This window comes from Mytilus galloprovincialis, chromosome 12 (assembly GCF_965363235.1).
Source record: "Mytilus galloprovincialis chromosome 12, xbMytGall1.hap1.1, whole genome shotgun sequence".
Lineage (NCBI taxonomy): Eukaryota > Metazoa > Mollusca > Bivalvia > Mytilida > Mytilidae > Mytilus > Mytilus galloprovincialis.
The window spans coordinates 80,795,756-80,816,600 of NC_134849.1; the positions used below are offsets into that span (position 1 = coordinate 80,795,756).

The 20,845-nt window shown below is 33.6% G+C and overlaps 2 protein-coding genes across 3 annotated transcripts; one reads left to right on the plus strand and one right to left on the minus strand.

The window, feature by feature from the left end:
• Positions 1-1,015: 1,015 nt before the first annotated feature.
• On the minus strand, positions 1,016-2,790 carry LOC143054985 (protein usf-like). Of its 2 annotated transcripts, none has more exons than XM_076228097.1 (3): positions 2,684-2,790; positions 1,964-2,306; positions 1,016-1,849 (listed from the first exon to the last, which is right to left on the minus strand). In XM_076228097.1, the coding sequence occupies exons 2-3, from the start codon at positions 2,279-2,281 to the stop codon at positions 1,427-1,429; spliced, it is 741 nt and encodes a 246-aa protein (XP_076084212.1). In that variant the 5' UTR covers positions 2,282-2,306; positions 2,684-2,790; the 3' UTR covers positions 1,016-1,426. The 2 variants fall into 2 exon arrangements, with proteins under 2 accessions (XP_076084212.1, XP_076084213.1); XM_076228098.1 differs by having other exon boundaries at positions 1,016-1,789; positions 2,684-2,789.
• Positions 2,791-8,661: 5,871 nt separating this feature from the next.
• Positions 8,662-19,556, plus strand: LOC143054986 (uncharacterized). The gene is made up of 3 exons (XM_076228100.1): positions 8,662-9,028; positions 12,939-13,088; positions 17,770-19,556. Exons 1-3 carry the CDS (start codon positions 8,761-8,763, stop codon positions 17,919-17,921), a joined length of 570 nt encoding a protein of 189 aa, XP_076084215.1. The 5' UTR covers positions 8,662-8,760; the 3' UTR covers positions 17,922-19,556.
• Positions 19,557-20,845: the final 1,289 nt, after the last annotated feature.

Below are 20,845 nucleotides of genomic sequence, written 5' to 3' on the forward strand. Positions count from 1 at the left end.
ACACTGCATGCAGTGGGATTTTTAGGATTTCCAGGTGTTCACTGCTGAGAGATTTTGACTGTTTCCATGCATACACTGCAGTAAAATGTTAGAATTAACATGCATATACTGCCTTTTTTTTTTTAAAGGTTTCCATAAATTTTGTACACTGCACTGGGATTTTTTTTTTGTAAGTAAATACTGTAGTGGGATTTTTATGGTGTCCATATGTACCACTGCAGTTGGCATTGAGCTCGATTATAGAAACTGATTTTTTTTTAGATCAGTGTATTGGGTTTTTAATGATTTTCTGATACCTGTTTGTGTGCTCTTTATCAATCTTTCTATTTGAATCATCTCACATTTTTTCATGTCAGGGTCTTTAATGGCCGAGTGTAGCTATATGTTATGCGTTTTTCTCATTTCTGAAGATCGTTTTTTAATCTACAATTGCTTACATCCACTTATTTGAAGTATGTTTGAAAAATGTCATATAGGCAATAATAATACATCTTTATTTTTATGGATTAGTTTAACGAAATATAACTTTTTATATAATATTACTGGTCACAAACTGCCTTGTTAACTACTGTAGCTGTTATATTATTTCAATATGGTGTACATGTTTTGTTCATTTGTGCTGTAGGGTTGCTGTTCTTTGTCATATACCGCACATGTCCTTTTACTCATAATATGTAGGTTTGGTCTTAATTTTTTTTATTTGTGCTGTAGGGTTGCTGTTCATAGAAATATAACCCACATCTCCTTGTATTCATGCTTGGTATTTATTTTGTTCATTTATGTTGTAGGGTTGCTGCCTTTAGACCTATATCCAGCATCTTGTACTCATGTTTGGTCTTATCTTATCTATTTAAGCTGTAGGTTGCTGTCCATGAACATTTAACCACGTCTCCTTGTATTTATTTTTATTCTTTATTTTGTTCATTTATGTTGTAGGCTTGTTGTCTCATTTATAATATACTCCATATCTTGTATTCTCAAGTATACTTAGTCTTTGTGTAATAAAGCAATAAAATTCTTTCTCAGATGATGATTTCCTCATTTAATATTTTTTCAAACAGTTTTAAACATGTAAAAAGTACACTTCATACAAAAAATTAGTACTGATATGAATCAAAATGCTGCCGGCACACCAAAAAAACCCAACCAACCATCAAATGACTAGCATAATTATTAATATGATGTGTAGTTTTGACTAGCATTATATACATTGTGTAGTTTTGACTAGCATTATATAATGTGTAGTTTTGACTAGCATTATATAATGTGTAGTTTTGACTAGCATTATATATGGTGTAGTTTTGACTAGCATCATATAATGTATAGTTTTAGACTAGCATTATATAATGTGTAGTTTTGACTAGCATTATATGTATAGTTTTAGACTAGCATTATATAATGTGTAGTTTTACAATTGAGTTCCAAGTCAACTTAAATTTTTGCCCATGAATTCACACATGCGTTTCAGTGCTAAGTCACAGCATTCTTTGTTGTAGTTAGGGCCAGTGGTATTGGTAAAGGCATGGTTAGCCTCATAGCGGTAAAATTCAAAAACAACTCCGGTCTCTTTTAATGTTTGTTCCAACAAGTCCTGATCTTTAGGAGCAGAGAATCCTTCCAACGTATCTAAGTTACCAAAATGACACTGTACTGGACACTTAATATTTTTTAAATCACACAGTGCTTTGCCTGGAATCCCATAAAATGGTGCTGCGGCATCTACCTCTGGAACTAATGCAGCTGAAGCTAGAGTGAGGGCTCCTCCCATACAAAACCCAGTAACACCAACCTGAAAATATAAAGTAGATATAGAGAGGGCTACTCCCATACAAAACCCAGTAACACCAACCTGAAAACATAAAGTAGATATAGTGAGGGCTCCTCCCATACAGAACCCATAATTTTTCAGACTATTATAAAACCCACCATTGTATACCCAGTTTTCTTCAAATATAAAACCCACCTTTGTACATCCAGCATTCTTCAGATATAAAATAGCTCCTTTAATGTCAGCCACAGCTCCTGGCCAGTCTAAATCATTCATATAATGTCCAGCAGTCTCATTATCTGTTGCCACCTTTCCTCTATAAAGGTCAGGGTTCAAGGTCACAAACCCTGACTTGGCTATGAGTGCTGCCTCCTGGATAATTTGCTCATTCATACCCCACCATTCCTGGATTACAACAATCCCTTTCTTTGACACGGCTGGATCACCTGTCACAACTCCTGGACAGTCGCCAAGTTTGTTCTCAGACTTAAAGGTAACCTTGTTCTGTGCCATCCTAGATTGTATACCTGAATGGGAGCTGAAATATATACAGTAAAAGATTACAGGACAGTCATCCAGTTTTTTCTCAATCTTAAAAGCATACCTTACAATTTTAATCGAAATTTTAGAAATTTGCTCAAAATTTCCCTTCCCTACTTTCCATTTGATAAACATACTTAACTTTTTCCATCTTTTTTGTTTTAAAAGATAAATATAGGAGGATTTTTTACGATATTGGACCGAAACGTTCAAGGCCGAGCTTGTCTAGATATAGTGTATTACAAATGTATGTCTAACTTTTATTCTGCAAGCATGCATTTATATTAAATAAATAACGATGAAGAGAAGAAAAAGTTGGCAAAAGAAGAATAAAATTTGAGCATGTCACTACATGGGACTTATGAAGATACTTACTAACGATATTAAATACAAATGATGCCGACACAGTACAATGTCCTTAACGGAAGTCTTTTTTCGTGAGTATTTTCCTCCAGCGTTGGAGCACACAGATAGGCTTAAGTGACAAGCTGTAAAAAAATGACTTGTTTTACAAAAAAAGTTAATCCTTATACAGAAGAAGTTAGTAGATAAGAATAATCATAAGAAATCAATAGGATTGTTACTAAAGACAACACATATTTTGTATATCAAAGCGAGACAGAAAACAATACAAATGTAGGATTTAATTATGTCCCCCATGAAAAAATGTCCACTGGACACATTTTCATAGTAAATACTGTCCATGGACAATATTTACTTATTTAAATGTGTCCTGGACACAATTTCCTATGAAAATATGTCCTCAGGTATGAAAAAGTGTCCATGAACATGGACATGATTCACAACCATAATATTGTCCAGGGGGACATTTTTTCACAGGACATTGTGTCCGCCAGGGCATTTTTTGATATGATTAAAGTATTAAATGATATTCATTGCCTTGTTATTACTGGACGCATTTTAACTTTTAATTCCGACCTTTAGTTAATTGTTACTTTGACATAGAGTTGTCTCATTGGCACTCATATCATCATCTTCATATCTATATCTTTTAATATAATATATACATGTATAATTCAAACTCAAATAAGTAACAGATGCTGTCAGGATCTGTCAGGACTATTTTCCTTGGGGGACACAAGGATTTGTATAGGGATACAAATCCTTGCGGGACACAATTTATTTATTAACACTCACTACAAAAATGTGTTCTGTAGATTGATCATTTTTCATAACTGTTGCTGTAAAATGCTGTCCACTTGGGAGACAATATTTCATGGCAATGGACATTATTATTTATTTTCAATTGCCTTCTCCTCTGACATAATAAATATAGTAAAGATCTTCAGATTTAAACTTCCTTCTTATTGTAATTCTTTCATTGTCATTTAACCATTTGCTGGAAATTTCTTAGAACTTAAATTTCTCTATATTCATTTCCATCCATTATTTGTTTGTTTACATTTGTATATTATTCAATTTCGCATCAATCCTTCACATTTTAATTAAAATTCAAGTATAATAAAACTTTTTAATGACCTTAATTTGTATTACTTGGAGGACACAATTTAATAGCAACTATTATGAAAATTTGTCCTGTGGGTGGACACTATTTCATATATTTTGCAGTAAAAATCTGTCCATTTGAGGGACACTATTCAATGGCAATGGACATTATTAAATATACCCAAATTCTATGAAAAACTGTCCTCATGGACACTTTTTTACAGGACACTATTATGTCTTACACAAACGTGTAGCATTGAAAAATAATGTTTATATTTAGGCACTGGCTACGGTTACATGGAAATGTAACAATAATAAAAATATAATTGTTACATTGGAGACTAAATGCCGGAATGCAAAGTCGGATAAGGAACCGATTAATTACGAATTTAACAATAATTATTGAGGCTACGGTTACATTGTGTTATTGTTACATGAAAAACAACAATGTACGCTCGATTTATTAAACTTAAGTCTTCTATAGTTTTGTTGCCTTAATCTTGCATATGTACGAAATAGTACTTGTAATAATGATAAATAATAAATATTATTGATTAACAAATGGTGTTTAAATTGGGTTTTTTAACGTAGAAATGGTCACGTTTGGTGTTTTAAAGATACTACTTTCGATAACTAGTGCCAAAGGCGAAAATATAGTCCAATGGTTTGTTGTTGAGAACTCGGGCTGAGAAAAGTGTTCACTTTAAGTATTTAACTGCACACCTACTCGTATTACTGTCATTATACTTTGCACAATGGTGTGTGATGGCTGCTTGGAGTGGTTTCACAAAAAATGTGTCGGACTAAGGAATGCTCCAAAAACCACTTACTGGATATGTAGAAAATGTCATTGCAAATAAATAATTAAAGAATTAATTGTATGTATTGTAAATATAAAATAAATGTCTTCAGTTTTTATTATCTAGTACATTTTAATAGACCCATCGTATATTGCTGTTTTTCATGTAACAATAACGCAATGTAACCGTAGCCTCAGTAATTATTGTTACATTCGTAATTAATCGGTTCCTTACCCGACTTTGCATTCCAGCATTTAGTCTCCAATGTAACAATAATATTTTAATTATTGTTACATTTCCATGTAACCGTAGCCAGTGCCTTATATTTATAACAATACTTATGATTTTTGACAACATGCATGCCTCCTCTTAGCTGCGGAACCGTAATTCTTATGGTCCTTTTTTATTTTATTTTTTTGATTTTGCGGACTATGGTCCGCAAATAGTCAAAAAATAACATAAGGACCTAAGAGCTACGGTTCCGCAGCTAGCCTCCTCTATAAAGTTATCAAAAGTGGTTATAGCTAACACTCCGTGTATAAAGTGGTTAAAGCCGGCAACGCTCCGTGTAACTGTTGAAGCCCTTACTTTTACCTATAATGGATTACTTTTACAAATTGTGACTTAAATGAAGTGTTGTCTCATTGGCACTCACACCACATCTTCTTTTGAAATCTCAGGGCCGTAACTACATTGAGGCAAATGAGGCAAATGCCTCATGTTTTAAATTTCAAAAAAAAAAAAAAAAAATTTATAACAAAAGATTGTCTTCATATTATTGTCTTCATATCAAATTGTTTTCACTGAAAGTGTCTTGCAAGAAGCAAGTTCTCTTCACTCTCTGATGTCGCCCCTGCATATTTTTCGTAATCCATGTTTCTATTTTACTTTTGGTTTTCAGAGTTGATGGTCTATTGTTTGTATTTCTGTGTCCCGGGTTTGTCTTTTCTTTATTTATTGTCCTACTTAATGACTAGTCTGAGTGTTGATTTTCAATTGTAAACGTGTCACACTGTGTAATGTTGCATGTCCACCTATGTCCAGGCATTTTGCGAGAAAATGTTTTAAGAATATACGATGCTACTGGACACAGAAAAAAGTGGTCGTTTCTGCATGGAGAATTGAACTTGATATCAAAGAATACGAAACTGCCTTTCTTGTATATAAAACCATACCCAATTTTTCTTAGTATGGATTGCAAAATTAGGTATTTTCTGTAGGTGAAATATGCACAGAAGTGATATATATGTATTATAAATATAGAAAATTGAATATCTTAATCAACAACAAAATTAAAAAAAATAACTGTATCATATATCCAAGCGCCTGTGGATAAAAGTAGATAGCTGACATGGTTTAAATTAAAGTAAGACCACCAATTTCCCGGTATCAAATCATTTGTTGAAAAAAACATCAATGTATTGCCATATATGACCTTTTACATTCAAGGGTTAAATTTGCATTAAGTCGTGTTCAGACCCTTGAACAGAAAATAAAGGAATATGAAGTACACGTGCACAGGAGCTGAGTGCACAAAATGTCAATGTATAGAAAAAAATACAAATGAGCAATGGGCAAAGTTTTTATTCCTGTTCTTCATCTTGATAGTTGCTGGAGGGTCTTCAATAATGAAAGAATCATAAATACCGTAAAACGAGGTCAATATGGTCCCTAGTGTCGACTTGAGCAGTACCAGTATTTAACGTATATATATTACTGCACTAATGACTGTCACTATATTTAAATCTAGTCATAAAAAATCTCAAGTCAGCACAATACAAACAAGAACAGACAGACAGACCCGGTATTAATGATTATGAGAATTAAAAGATTTTAGCTTTATCCTACATATCGGTCTTTTAATGTTTTGAATTTCCCTAAAACTTTAAAGTCTTAAATAACAATGAATCTATGTTTTTGCTTTGAGACCAGAATATTGTCGAAAAAATAGCTAAAAATGATTTGCGTTTCTATGTAAAAAAAGAGTCCGGGAAACGCTCAGAATGCACGATTTTGCGTTATTTTTCTCAGAGCTCGGCGAATATATTTTGCCTCAGTATTAAAAGGGGCTATATATAGTAACGGCCCTGAATCTATATAATAATAGTTCTGAATCATACACAGTTCATACATTGCATAACATAGTTGTTTCTCTCTTTATACATTTCAATTATACTGGTTTAATCAACAATAATATTTAGTAGTACTGTTCGGCATGTTTTGCCGAGTTGTTTTGCGCCATCTTAGTTTGACTTTGTCTCACTCAGGGCTTCACATGTTTTGTGCAGTCGGTTCTTTTGCATTTAAGTTTACGGAAAACATTTATGGCTGTCATTGCCATCAGCGATTTGATTAAAAGTTGACGTTGTACATATTTATCTGGTCATTGGTGGTCATCAACGAATGTCGTCTGCTGTCTGCCTGTATCGTTACAGCACTTTCACGTTTTCCTCGCTGCAATTGTCTTATGGACTGATTTTCGTTGCTCAGTCTCGGCAATATGGAGAATTGTTTCACGAAGAAAAAACACTTTAAAAAAAACTTTTATAGATTACGACTTTTGCTTTGAGAGATTCGTCAATAACTTCCGGTAAAACAGAAATCCTACAATTTTAATACCAGTAAAACAGCTAGACATCGTTCTGTGAAAGTATCGTCACTATGGAAGTAATTGTTAACTTAGCAAAACTATGGAACACTCTTAACTTAAACATAAGAAAATATGAATCTATATATGATTATTCATAAAACAAATTAGTACCCAAAATAGTAAGGTCCTAGCGTATTATTATATAGGACATCGTTTTGGTCAAATTCTTCATGCTCGCTTACAAGAATGGATTCAAGTTCATTGAATTCTCACTTTTTCGTTCGTAATTTAGTAGACTCTCCAAATTGTCATTGTGGTGATGTAGAAACAAATTCTCACTTCCTGTTATCTTGTCCTATAAACACTAATTTAAGACATGGACTATTAGATTCTGTTTCAGTTCTTCCTGTCCAAGTTAACACAAAAACTTTTCTTTTTGGATCAACGGTACTCTCAGATGAGCAAAATAGTCTTTTATTTAGTTTGGTGCAGAAATATATTATCAAAAGTAAACGTTTTAACCCTTGATGTTAATGCTTCATCACTCAAATGGAACCCAAGCATTTCACACTGTAAACATTACAATAATTCATGTTTATTTATTATTATTTTTTTTCTTGTTTTTTCTCATTAATTTTTTTTCTTCTTCTTTCACATTAATTTTTTTCTTCTTGCACATTCATATATTTATTACAGAGCATGCCAGAATTTATATTTATGTATTGTTCAAGAAGTGTATTATTTTTGTAAAAGGAGAAAGATTTGTAAAAGCAAATTGCTTGTTTCTGAATCCTTAATATTATTTCATTTGTTTAATATCGTTTAATGTTGATTTATCTGAATAAATATTGTTTAAACTAACTTAGCTATGCAGAATTACGGTAACTAAAACGAACCTCGACTATATTTTTCACATAACTATTACATATGTATGCATGTAATTGTATATAGATAAGTTGTTCACATATTTGTGCACTACCGTAATTAATGATATTAAAATCAAAATAAAGATATATTACTATATATGATTTGGCACATGTGAGTATATAGCTATCAAACACTCGATAAAATAATCATTACAGGTGCGACATGTGGAGCTGAATTTGTTTAGCCTTCCGGAGCACCCGAAATCACCCCTAAATGGTAGGCTATGCTTACCACCCACAAAGATAGCGTATGTATACCCCCTGAAATGAAGCATATATGTTATATCCTCAATGGTAGATGATACGGATTTACTCGCTCAAACAGAGCTCTGGTCGTGCAAGGTCGGACCCATTGTAGTTTTCACTTTGACCGAAGTCGCAATTTAAACTATCAGAACAATTATTAAAAGTTGCTGAAATAGAACATCTATAGAACAAGTAAAAACGCTAGAAAACCTTTCGTCCAAAGATCTGATAGATTTGAATAAGAGAATGTATAGGAAGTAGAATATGCATGAAGACACATTAATTGATTCTACAGCAGGTTAAAATAACTTGCGATTTTCTTATTACGCGCTGTCTGTTTATTCTGAGTAACTTGATATTTCCTTAACACACGTTCTGTAGGACGTGCATTTAGGTTAATCATGTAACTAAAACTTTTACAAAATGGCTGATAACGATTCCGAAGACGATGAGAGAGGGATTCTATGTGCACACTATGACACTAGTAGAATGCCAGCGTGTGGAAAATCTGGTGCCAAGTTTTGTAGTTTGGTTTATATTATTTTGAATATTTTAACATGTTCACTAATTGTACATTTAGTTGGATTTTCAACTGCTTACTGGTCACATGGAGAGGATTTCTATCATACAGGATTGTGGCTACTGTGTGGAATAAATAAACATAGGTGTCAATATCTACCATATCATGCAGGTAAATATATCATTCGGCTAATTAGAGGACGAATTAAGTATGATAGGGGGAGATGTGTCTGTTTGTTGGAATACAGTGTAATAAAAAAAAATGCCAATATTTCCAGTATATTTGAGAACAAATTAAATACTAGCATAGTAGACTGTTACACTAAATCATATGTCAAGATATTCCCCTTTATCAACCATGTCAACATAGTTAATTAATTGTAATATTAAACTATGGATAGAATCATTAATATGCATGCATTAGCATATTTTAAAATAAGTTTTTAATAACATGTACACAGAAAACAGTACGTCAACTGCGTTAACCATGTTAATATATAAAAACGAAGATGTGGTATGATTGCCAATGAGACAACTGTCCACAAGAGACCAAAATGACACAGACATTCACAACTATATGTTCCCGTACGGCCCTCAACAATGAGCAAAGCCCATACCGCATAGTGAGCTATAAAATTCCCCGATAAGACAATGTAAAACAATTCAAACGAGAAAACTAACGGCCTTATTTATATTAAAAATGAACCCTTAACCATGTTAACTTGAATGAATTAAATACCAACTCTAGAAACATTGCGGGAAATAACATTAATTTTTATTATTTATTTGTTTCGATTGTTATTTTATCTTTCTTTCTAGCTGATATTTTGTAGCTTTTTTTTGCTTGGGTTTTTTCGTTACTTTTAACATGTTTAATATTAGAACTTGTAATCATTGACAACGTTACCATACCACATCTTCTTTTTGTATTTACCACTTTAACGAAGGGTTCTTCGTGAAATCTTTCAAGAAATGAGTTTATTGAGCATGTTGACATGGTTGAGTGTTGTTTTCCATTTTTGTAACAAATAAAAACAGTAAATTTGATAAAAGCTGTTAATTTGATAAAAGCTGTTAATTTTATAAAAGCTGTTAATTTGATTAAAGCTGTTAATTTGATAAAAGCTGTTAATTTGAACCAGAATTGTGATGATTTATTGTATACCATGTATACATGTTATAAATCATGTAAGTGACTAACAAACTCTATTATACAATCATCTTGCAGTAATATTACAAAGTAGACTTTCTAAACGATATATGATAAAGTGTTGATGAACTAATAAAAAAATAACCCAGTACAACAATTTTTTTAATGAAGTCCACATTTAGATTTTATTTCGTAGTTGGCATATCATTGTGTTTTCTTAGCTTATATATATTGGTCTTGGTACCCATTTTGTGTTTTATTTTTAGGAGGGAAAGCTTATATATATATATTGGTCTTGGTCCCCATTTTGTGTGGTTTTTTTTTAGGAGGGAAGACTTTTATCTGACCAGATTTGCAGTATTTTGTAATGATGTGAGGGAGAATTTTATTTATTTGATTATTTATCTTTTTATCATTTGATAGGAGCTCCAGAAAAATACTTACTATACTATTTGTTACAAATGAAACACAAAACTCGGACATTTGTGTCTGAGAGTAAAGTGATGAAGAATAAAGTGTTATTTTGTCTTCCTATTAGTTCATATTTTTAAAACAAAATAGATGTTCACATTTGCTTTGGGTTGATGATTTTGTATATAGAATTATGACTGTCTATAATTGTCATATAACACCTCACATGACATAACCGTCCAATGGTTACAGATATAAATCACAATCACAAAACTCCCCGGGGTCACACCTGTTGTCTAACCTGAAAAAAATAATTAATAACAGGTACACTTGTTAATGTGACATAAAAATTGTCATCTTGAAAAAAAAGACAGGTAAATTATTTTTGATACTGCCAATTATTATAACGAAGTTGGGCTACAGACGTCAGTGAAATGTACGACTTTAAGAAGATTGTGACTTTAATTCGGACGTTTTTCTTTGTGTTTGGGGTCGGGTTTACATTCCATGTACTGGGGTTTGGTACGCCTTACTGGTCAGTGGATAAATATTCTTCTAAAGGACTATGGAATAATTGTTACACATTTATATGTCTCAGTAACTGTTCAGATATAGGTACGTATTGAATGACGGGCTATCGTACTCCCTACTGGTCAGTGGATAAATATTTTTCTAAAGGACTGTGGAATTATTGTTACACATTTATGTCTCAGTAACTGTTCAGATATAGGTACGTTATGAATGACGGGCTAATGATACTGGTTTTAGTATCAATATAAGACCCCTCGGTAATGTCTAGTTTTAATTTTTACTGAATTATCTGAAGTGAAATGAGTGGATCAGCTGTTTCAAGTTTATCTCCTTATAGTCTAATTAAGAGATCTGTATAATATAAAAAAGAAGATGTGGTATGATTGCCAATGAGACAACTGTCCACAAGAGACCAACATGACACAGACATTAACAACTATAGGTCACCGTACGGCCTTCAACAATGAGCAAAGCCCATACCGCATAGTCAGCTATAAAAGACAATTCAAACGAGAAAACTAACGGCCTTATTTATATAAAAAAATGAACGAAAGACAAATATGTAACACATAAACAAACGACAACCACTGAATAACAGGCTCCTGAGATATAAGATTGGTTTTAAAAAGAATTATATGTATTCAAATATTTATTCAAATTTAGCATGATGTCCTTATTCTAAATTGTATCCAATCTAATTATCTGCAATGAGCACCATCCCTGTTAACATGGTTAAGGAATCAGTTTTGACATGGTTAAGGAATCACTGTTAACATGGTTAAGGAATCAGTTTTGAAAAATATCTCAAAATTTTGCATATAATTTTTGTTTTTTAATCTTTGATTTTCAATCTAGTGTTCAATCTTTCTTTCGAGTTCTACCCTATTCCCTAAATGTTAATTTCAATATCACTCATATCATTTTGTCCTTTTCAAGTAAAATTAAATTGGTATAAACGAGATGTACTGTTTACAAGAGTGAATTGTCTTTCTTTTACCATGGTATGATTCTATCCTGAAATATAGAGAAATGTTCATTTCCGAATTATCCTATTTCCCAATTATCCTATGGCTAATTTGGATTTGACATTTTTCTTTATTTCAAAATAAAATCTAACCGGCGTCTTTGGTAAAAGAATCAAAGACAGTTCATTTTGAAATTGATGTAAAACTTTGTAAAAAAAAACTAGACAGGATAATTTGCATAACACAGTATTGCTCCGTACATACAAACTGATTTAGAATACGTTATTCATAATAAAACCTCAAATTCCCCTGAAGAAAAGCAAACATCTCTTTTGTAACCAGTGATGTGTCACAACATGACCTCTGACCTCTCACGACGGATTTTGATGTGATGATTTTACGGAGAGGCAAGATATGACTTTTAAGTAATACCCCCCCCCCCTAGCCTGATGACTTTTCTTTTATTACTTATTTGTATATTTTACTTCTTTCAAACATAAGACGGTACGCTATCCAGGAAAATACTTTATTTATACAAGCTTGGTTAAATTGAAGCTCACAAAATGATTGAAAATATATAGGGTCTATTTGATGGTATTTAAATTTCAGCATATGATTTGAATCCACACAGACCTTGACTGTATTTGGATTGCTATATATATGGGCTCTTTTTGATTGTTTTTATATTTCAGCAGGGTTTGAAGACACACAGACCTTCGCAATATTTGGAATGCTTTATATCTAGGGTCTACTTGGTTGTATTTATATTTCAGCATGGTTTGAAGCTACACAAGCGCTGGAAACATGGAGTCTACTTGGTTGTATTTATGTTTCAGCATGGTTTGAAGCCACACAAGCGCTGGAAACATTGGTTCTATTTGATTGTATTTATGTTTCAGCATGGTTTATAGCCACACAAGCGCTGGAAACATGGGGTCTATTTGATTGTATTTATATTTCAGCATGGTTTGAAGCTACACAAGCGCTGGAAACATTGGGTCTATTTAATTGTATTTATATTTCAGCATGGTTTGAAGCTACACAAGCGCTGGAAACATTGGGTCTATTCGCTGCTTTCCTTGCCTTAGTATTTTTGGTGCTGTTTATATTCCATCCACAGTCCTCTTCTAACAAGGCCATATTTATAATTGGAATGGTATCTACGTTTATCGCAGGTAATATAATATACTACTTCACACATGTAACAAGTACTTATCTACTTATTACGTTGACTATAAGAGTCACACATGTAACAAGTACTTATCTACTTATTACGTTGACTATAAGAGTCACACATGTAACAAGTACTTATCTACTTATTACGTTGACTATAAGAGTCACACATCTAACAAGTACTTATCTACTTATTACGTTGACTATAAGAGTCACACATCTAACAAGTACTTATCTACTTATTACGTTGACTATAAGAGTTACACATCTAACAAGTACTTATCTACTTATTACGTTGACTATAAGAGTCACACATGTAACAAGTACTTATCTACTTATTACGTTGACTATAAGAGTCACACATCTAACAAGTACTTATCTACTTATTACGTTGACTATAAGAGTCACACATGTAACAAGTACTTATCTACTTATTACGTTGACTATAAGAGTCACACATGTAACAAGTACTTATCTACTTATTACGTTGACTATAAGAGTCACACATGTAACAAGTACTTATCTACTTAGTACGTTGACTATAAGAGTCACACATATAACAAGTACTTATCTACTTATTACGTTGACTATAAGAGTGTACTAATTATTAATACTTGTATAAAAGGAAGAAAAAAAAAACATTAACTGAATTATCCCTAGACCACCTGACCCTCGGAAGTAGTAATATGTAGTTGTCCTTTATCCAGCTTACATGAAAAAAAATCTTATAAAAATAAGAAGATGTGGTATGATTGTCAATGAGACAACTTTCCACTAAAAACAAAATGACACAGAAATTAGCATAAAATAAGGACTATTATATTCAACCAAGGAGACTTTAGTTCACTGGGGGTTGTCTTTTCTTTGGTCTTTAATGGATAATTTCTCATCGACAATCATACAACATCTGATTATCTTGAATATTTCAATGATAATCTCAGATATACAATTAAATAACGATCTCAAACCTACAGTACAATAGCTACATAGGTCTTACAGTGCAATAGCTATCATAAATCCTTCAAAACAATTTTGTGATTTCTTTTGAATTGTACCACATTATTTCTATTTTTTTATATAATTTTATTTATTTAAATGCCAATTAAACCCAATGGGGTAAATGGCATACATCAAATACATAAACATGCATGCTGAAATTAACAAAACAGCACTGTAATAGTACATAAAACAGTACTGTGATAGTACACAAAAGAGCACTGTGACAACATAAAATAGCACTGTGACGTACACAAAACAGCACTGTGACAGTACACAAAACAGCACTGTGACAGTACACAAAACAGCACAGTGACAGTACAAAAAACCCAGCACTGTGACAGTACTTAAAACAGCACTGTGAGAGTACACAAAAGAGCACTGTGACAACACAAAACAGCACTGTGACAGTACACAAAACAGCACTGTGACAGTACACAAAACAGCACTTTGACAGTACACAAAACAGCACTGTGACAATACACAACACAGTACTGTGATAGTACACAAAAGAGCACTGTGACAGAATATAAATTAGCACTGTGACAGTACACAAAACAGAACTGTGACAGTACACAAAACAGTACTGTGACAGTACACAAAAACAGCACTGTGACAGTACACAAAACAGTATTGTGACAGTACACAAAAAAGCACTGTGAAAGTACACAAAACAGCACTGTGACAGTACATAAAACAGTACTGTGACAGTACACAAAACAGTACTGTGACAGTAAAAAAAAATCAGCACTGTGACAGTACGCAAAACAGCACTGTGACAGTACACAAAACAGCACTATTTACAGTACACAAAATAGCACTGTGACAGCACACAACACAGTACTGTGACAGTACACAAAACAACACTGTGACAGTACAAAAAAAGCACTGTAACGTACACAAAATAGCACTATGACAGTACACAAAAGAGCACTGTGATAGAACATAAAATAGCACTGTAACAGTACACAAAACAGCACTGTGACAGTACACAAAACCGCACTGTGACAGTACACAAATTAGCACTGCGACGTACACAAAACAGCACTGTGCCAGTACACAAAACAGCACTGTGACGTACACAAAACAGCACTGTGACAGTACACAAAACAGTACTGTGACAGTACACAAAACAGCACTGTGAAAGTACACAACACAGCACAGTGACAGTACAAAAAAAGCACTGTGACAATACACAAAACAGCACTGTGACAGTACACAAAACAGTACTGTGACAGTAAAAAAAACATCACTGTGACAGTACGAAAAACAGCACTGTGACAGTACACAAAACAGCACTGTGACAGTACAAAAATAGAACTGTGACAGTATACAAAAACAGCACTGTGACAGTACACAAAAGAGCACTGTGACAGAACATAAAATAGGACTGTGACAGTACACAAAACAGCACTGTGACTGTACACAAAACAGCACAGTGACAGTACACAAAACAGCACTATGACAGTAAAAAAACCCCATCACTGTGACAGTACATAAAACAGCACTGTGACAGTACAGAAAACAGCACTGTGACAGTACACAAAACAGTACTGTGACAGTATACAAAAACAGCACTGTGACAGTACACATAAGAGCACTGTGACAGAACATAAAATAGGACTGTGACAGTACACAAAACAGAACTGTGACAATACAAAAAAACAGGACTACGACAGTACAAAAAATATCACTGTGACGTACACAAAACAGCACTGTGACAGTACACAAAACAGCTCTGTGACAGGAAACAAAACAGCACTGTGACAGTACACAAAATAGCACTGTGACAGTACACAAAACAGCACTGTGACAGTACACAAAACAGAACTGTGACAGTACACAAAACAGCACTGTGACAGTACAAAAAAAGCACTGTGACAGTACACAAAACAGCACTGTTACAGTACACAAAACAGCACTTTGACAGAACACAAAATAGTACTGTGACAGTACACAAAACAGCACTTTGACAGTACAAAACAGCACTGTGACAGTACACAAAAGAGCACTGTGACAGAACATAAAATAGCACTGTGACAGTACACAAAACAGCACTGTGACAGTACACAAAACATCGCTGTGACAGTACAAAAAACAGCGCTGTGACGTACACAAAACAGCACTGTGACAGTACACAAAACAGCACTGTGAAAGTACACAAAACAGCACTGTGACAGTACACAAAACAGTACTGTGACGGTTCACAAAACAGCACTGTGACAGTACACAAAACAGCATTGTGACAGTAGCCAAAACTGCACTGTGAAAGTACACAAAACAGCACTGTGACAGTACACAAAACAGTACTGTGACAGTACACAAAACAGCACTGTGACAGTACAAAAAATAGCACTGTGACAGTACACAAAAGAGTATTGTGACAGAACATAAAATAGCACTGTGAAAGTACACAAAACAGCACTGTGACAGTACATAAAACAGTACTGTGATAGTACACAAAAGAGCAATGTGACAACATAAAATAGCACTGTGACGTACACAAAACAGCACTGTGACAGTACACAAAACAGCACTGTGACAGTACACAAAACAGCACAGTGACAGTACAAAAAAGAGCCTTTAGACAGTACACAAAACAGCACTGTGACAGTACACAAAACAGCACTGTGACAGGTCACAAAACTGCACTGTGACAAGACATATAACAGCAATTTGACAATACTAAAAAAGCACTGTGACAGTACACAAAACAGCACTGTTACAGTTCAAAAAACAGCAATTTGACAATACAAAAAAAGCACTGTGACAGTACACAAAACAGCACTGTAACAGTACAAAAAACAGCACTGTGACAGTACACAAAACAACACTGTGACAGTACATAAAACAGCAATTTGACAGTACAAAAAAAGCACTGTGACAGTACACAAAACAGCACTGTTACAGTACAAAAAACAGCACTGTGACAGTACACAAAACAGCACTGTGACAGTACATAAAACAGCAATTTGACAGTACAAAAAAAGCACTGTGAAAGTACACAAAACAGTATTGTGACAGTTCACAAAACAGCACTGTGACAGTACACAAAACAGCACCATGACAGTACACAAAACAGCACTGTGACAGTTCACAAACAGCGCCAGAATAATAAAAGTGCAAAACATCATATTTACATAATGTAGATTTAGAAGTTATTGCGATGTTTTTATTATTGCGAAAAATGCGACAGTAATTCAAACTCGCTTTCTGAAATTATTTATATGAATAAAACAGGATTTTACTCAATATCGCAAAAATTAAAATCGTACGAAAGACATATAACCTAAGACTTAAAACAAATTTACTAAAGTTATCCATGTCATCTATACTTGAATAGCTATTCTATAAAAAAATAAAGGGATCATTTTTGAGTACACTGTAATACTTCACGAACCATTGTTATGCCCCTTGTCCGTCTGAATGTCCGTCCGTCCGTCCGTCTGTACGTACGTCACTTTTACCATTCTTGAGTAATGCCTATTTAGAACTGGAAAAAAATGCTGAATTGTTCGTTCCCGTTCTCCAACTTCAGTGTAACTGAACAAAATGTCATGAAACTTATACACAATGCTTATTACCACAAAATACAGACCAAATACAAACTGTTATGTTCCTTTATAACTGCATATGATATGCAAGCAGGGGCATAATTCCCAATTTATTTTTTGTTTTATTTTGCAGCTGGATTTACAGTACTAGGGATTGTGATATATGGAGCTAAAAATCGGGACTTATCCTGGTCGTATGGATTGACAGTTATAGCAGGTGCAATGTATACCGGAAGTGGTATTCTGATGGTGCTACATCTGAATTTAAATTTACAACAGACGTAGCACGTGCCTTGTATACCGAAAGTGGTAAACTCATGGGGTTACATTTAAATTTAAATTTACAACAGACGAAGCAGGGGCCATGTTTACCGGAAGTGCAAGTAAAATCATGGTGTTACATTTTGAATATGAATTTACAACATACGAAGTAGATGTCATGTATACCGATTCTTCATGTATACAAGAAGTGGTATACTCATAGTGTTACATTTGAATATCATGAAATCACTACGGATGTAGCAGTTCTCAGATATTCCGGAACTTAAAACAGAAGGATTTTTCTCTGACGGAATAATCATTGTCCCCTTTATGCAAGCCTCGCTGATTTTGTTAATGCATGGTACATAGCGAAGATTTATTTTCTATTTTGTACACAAGTATTTCATGTAATGAATGTATTCAGTGCTTCATCTTGTCCTGTTTGAGACTATATTCAGTTGAATATCCTCCCCCCTTGACTATCAAATGGTCGTCCTTTACGACAGACAAGTTAATAGTTTTTTTCCTTATTTTTATGGTTTCTTGTCCGATGATGTTGGTCTTATAGGTGCTTATTGTGGCGATAGCTGATAATGTACACCTAAGAATCTATTGTATGGACGATAAGGGGGGATTTATAGAAATTTGAGAAATAAATAAATAACCTTACTGGGTGAGAACTGAATACAATCTTGTCCTTAAGAGATGAATATGAAAATTCTGCAACACACTACAAATCGGTACGCGCACGAATTTGTTGTTTCATCAAGAATTAACAGTGGGACCATATAAATTGAGCAAAAGTTCCCAACTCACTGCAATTCCATTAGGTCCCCTACAACCGTTTATATGGAATCTATTTGTTCAATGTGTGCCGTTATCTTCTAAATCTACAAGACATTTATATCATTTCTATTCGCGTCTGGTTAGTAATTTGCAACATTTCATATTGAGTGCAGTGTTACGAAGTATTGAACGGAACGGATATGATCTCTTCGCCGGAGATTGAGTAGAGTCGAGTTCTAATTTAGTTATTTTTGTGAAAGTTGTGGCCTTCACTTCTGTTTCTTTTTCTTTCTTTCTTCAATGTCTGAATGAATTAATTACATATTTAGTATATAATCGTAAAATTAGAACTTGCAAATAGAGTTTGAGTGTTGTTCAGGGTAAGCGTTTTTTTCTCTCGGAATAAGTGGTCCTTTGACATCCCAAGTACTCAAAGATATCAATGTTTCCTCCCTTTCCTTGATCTGCCATGACCGAGTCAATTGTTACCTCCCTTTCCTTGATCTGCCATGACCGAGTCAATTGAACAGATTAATCATGTGTTTGTTTTCATAAGAAGTAAAAGATGGAGTACCAGAAAAATAGACTTGCATGTGTAAAATTTAAATTCACCTAATTTAAACGTTACAGTGGATAAGGTCCATTGTATTGAACATTTAATACCCAGACTTCCATATCAGTGCATATCTATTTGAAACGAGAGGGGTGGTAATGTGGTGCTCATGTCGCATGCAAACCCCCGCTTCTTTTGTATGTTTTGTATATGACTACATTGTTTTTGTGTCAACTCATTGTTTTTGTTATACACTGCTTTTTGTTTAGTAACTATTTGTTATTTCTCTATAATTTCATATTAAAATTAAATTCAAATACTTTATGTATTATCAATTCAGTGATACGTTATGTAAATTAATCCTCATTGTGACAGCAGACCAACAACAAAAAGCGTAGTAAAACATATAAGAGAGAGATGACCATGAGAATCATTATTACTAGTTATATGATACTTAATTTAAGATTAAGATGGCCGCCCAGGTAGTCAACTGAGTTTTGGGCTCTGCAGTTTTTTGGCAATTTTATGTGATTTTTGACAGACCAAATGCATGATATTTATATGAGGATGTTCAGTATGATTATCTCTACACAGTGATGTAACTTTTGTTGAGAAAATTTGGATTTTCAACCTTGGAAGTTTTGAAGAAAGATTTTTTTTCAAAAGTGTAGTGAGAACATTTCAGTAAAACTGTTCATAATTTGAAGTCCACTATTTACTTGTCTGGAGAAATTTTGGGATTAGATTTGTGAGTACTACATTTAGCTTAACAATGCCAGGTGGAAACTCTAACAACAGTGATAAAAAAGGTGACAAAAAGAATGTACAAACTGTACAAACATTGCTTGCAGCTAAAAAAGGTAGTGAAAAAGGAAATCCAGCTAAAAGAACTCACACAGATGTTTCAATGGATAGTAGTGTAGATATGACAATTGAATTATCAAATCTCCACCATGATTTAGATGGTATAAAGGAAAGCCTGGAGGGTGTTGTTAAACGAACAGACCTTGACAAAGCACTGAACAACATTGTAAGAAAAGATGATTTGGAAACAATAGTGACCTCAATCGTCACTAAATTGGTTGATAGCATGAAAAAAGAAATATAAGGTAACTTAAAAGATAAGACAAATAAGCAAACAAAAGCTGTTGAAGAACTGTCAAAAGAGAATGAATGCTTAAGAGAGTTGATCGCTAGCCAAAGAAAAATGATCCATGAACTTCAGATAAATGTTAAAGATAATGGTATTATTTCCAAACAAGCATTACAAATGTCTAACTATAACCAGCAGTATAGTAGAAAGTTCAACATAAAAGTGATGAATTTCCCAGAAAACAATGATGAAAATTTAAGAGAGATCTTTAAAAGTAAAATTGTTAAAGACACTTTAAAGGTAAACATTCGACCTGATGAAATCCAGGCTATTCATAGGTTACCAGGTAAACAAGGACAACATAGACCAGTCATTGTAAAACTCCTCAACTCTGAAGTGAAATACCGCATTATGAGAGAAAAGAAAAACATGCCTAAACAATGCACTTTTAGACTAGTCGATGATGTTACAAAATCCAACATGGAACTGATTACTAGACTTCGTGATAGTGATCAA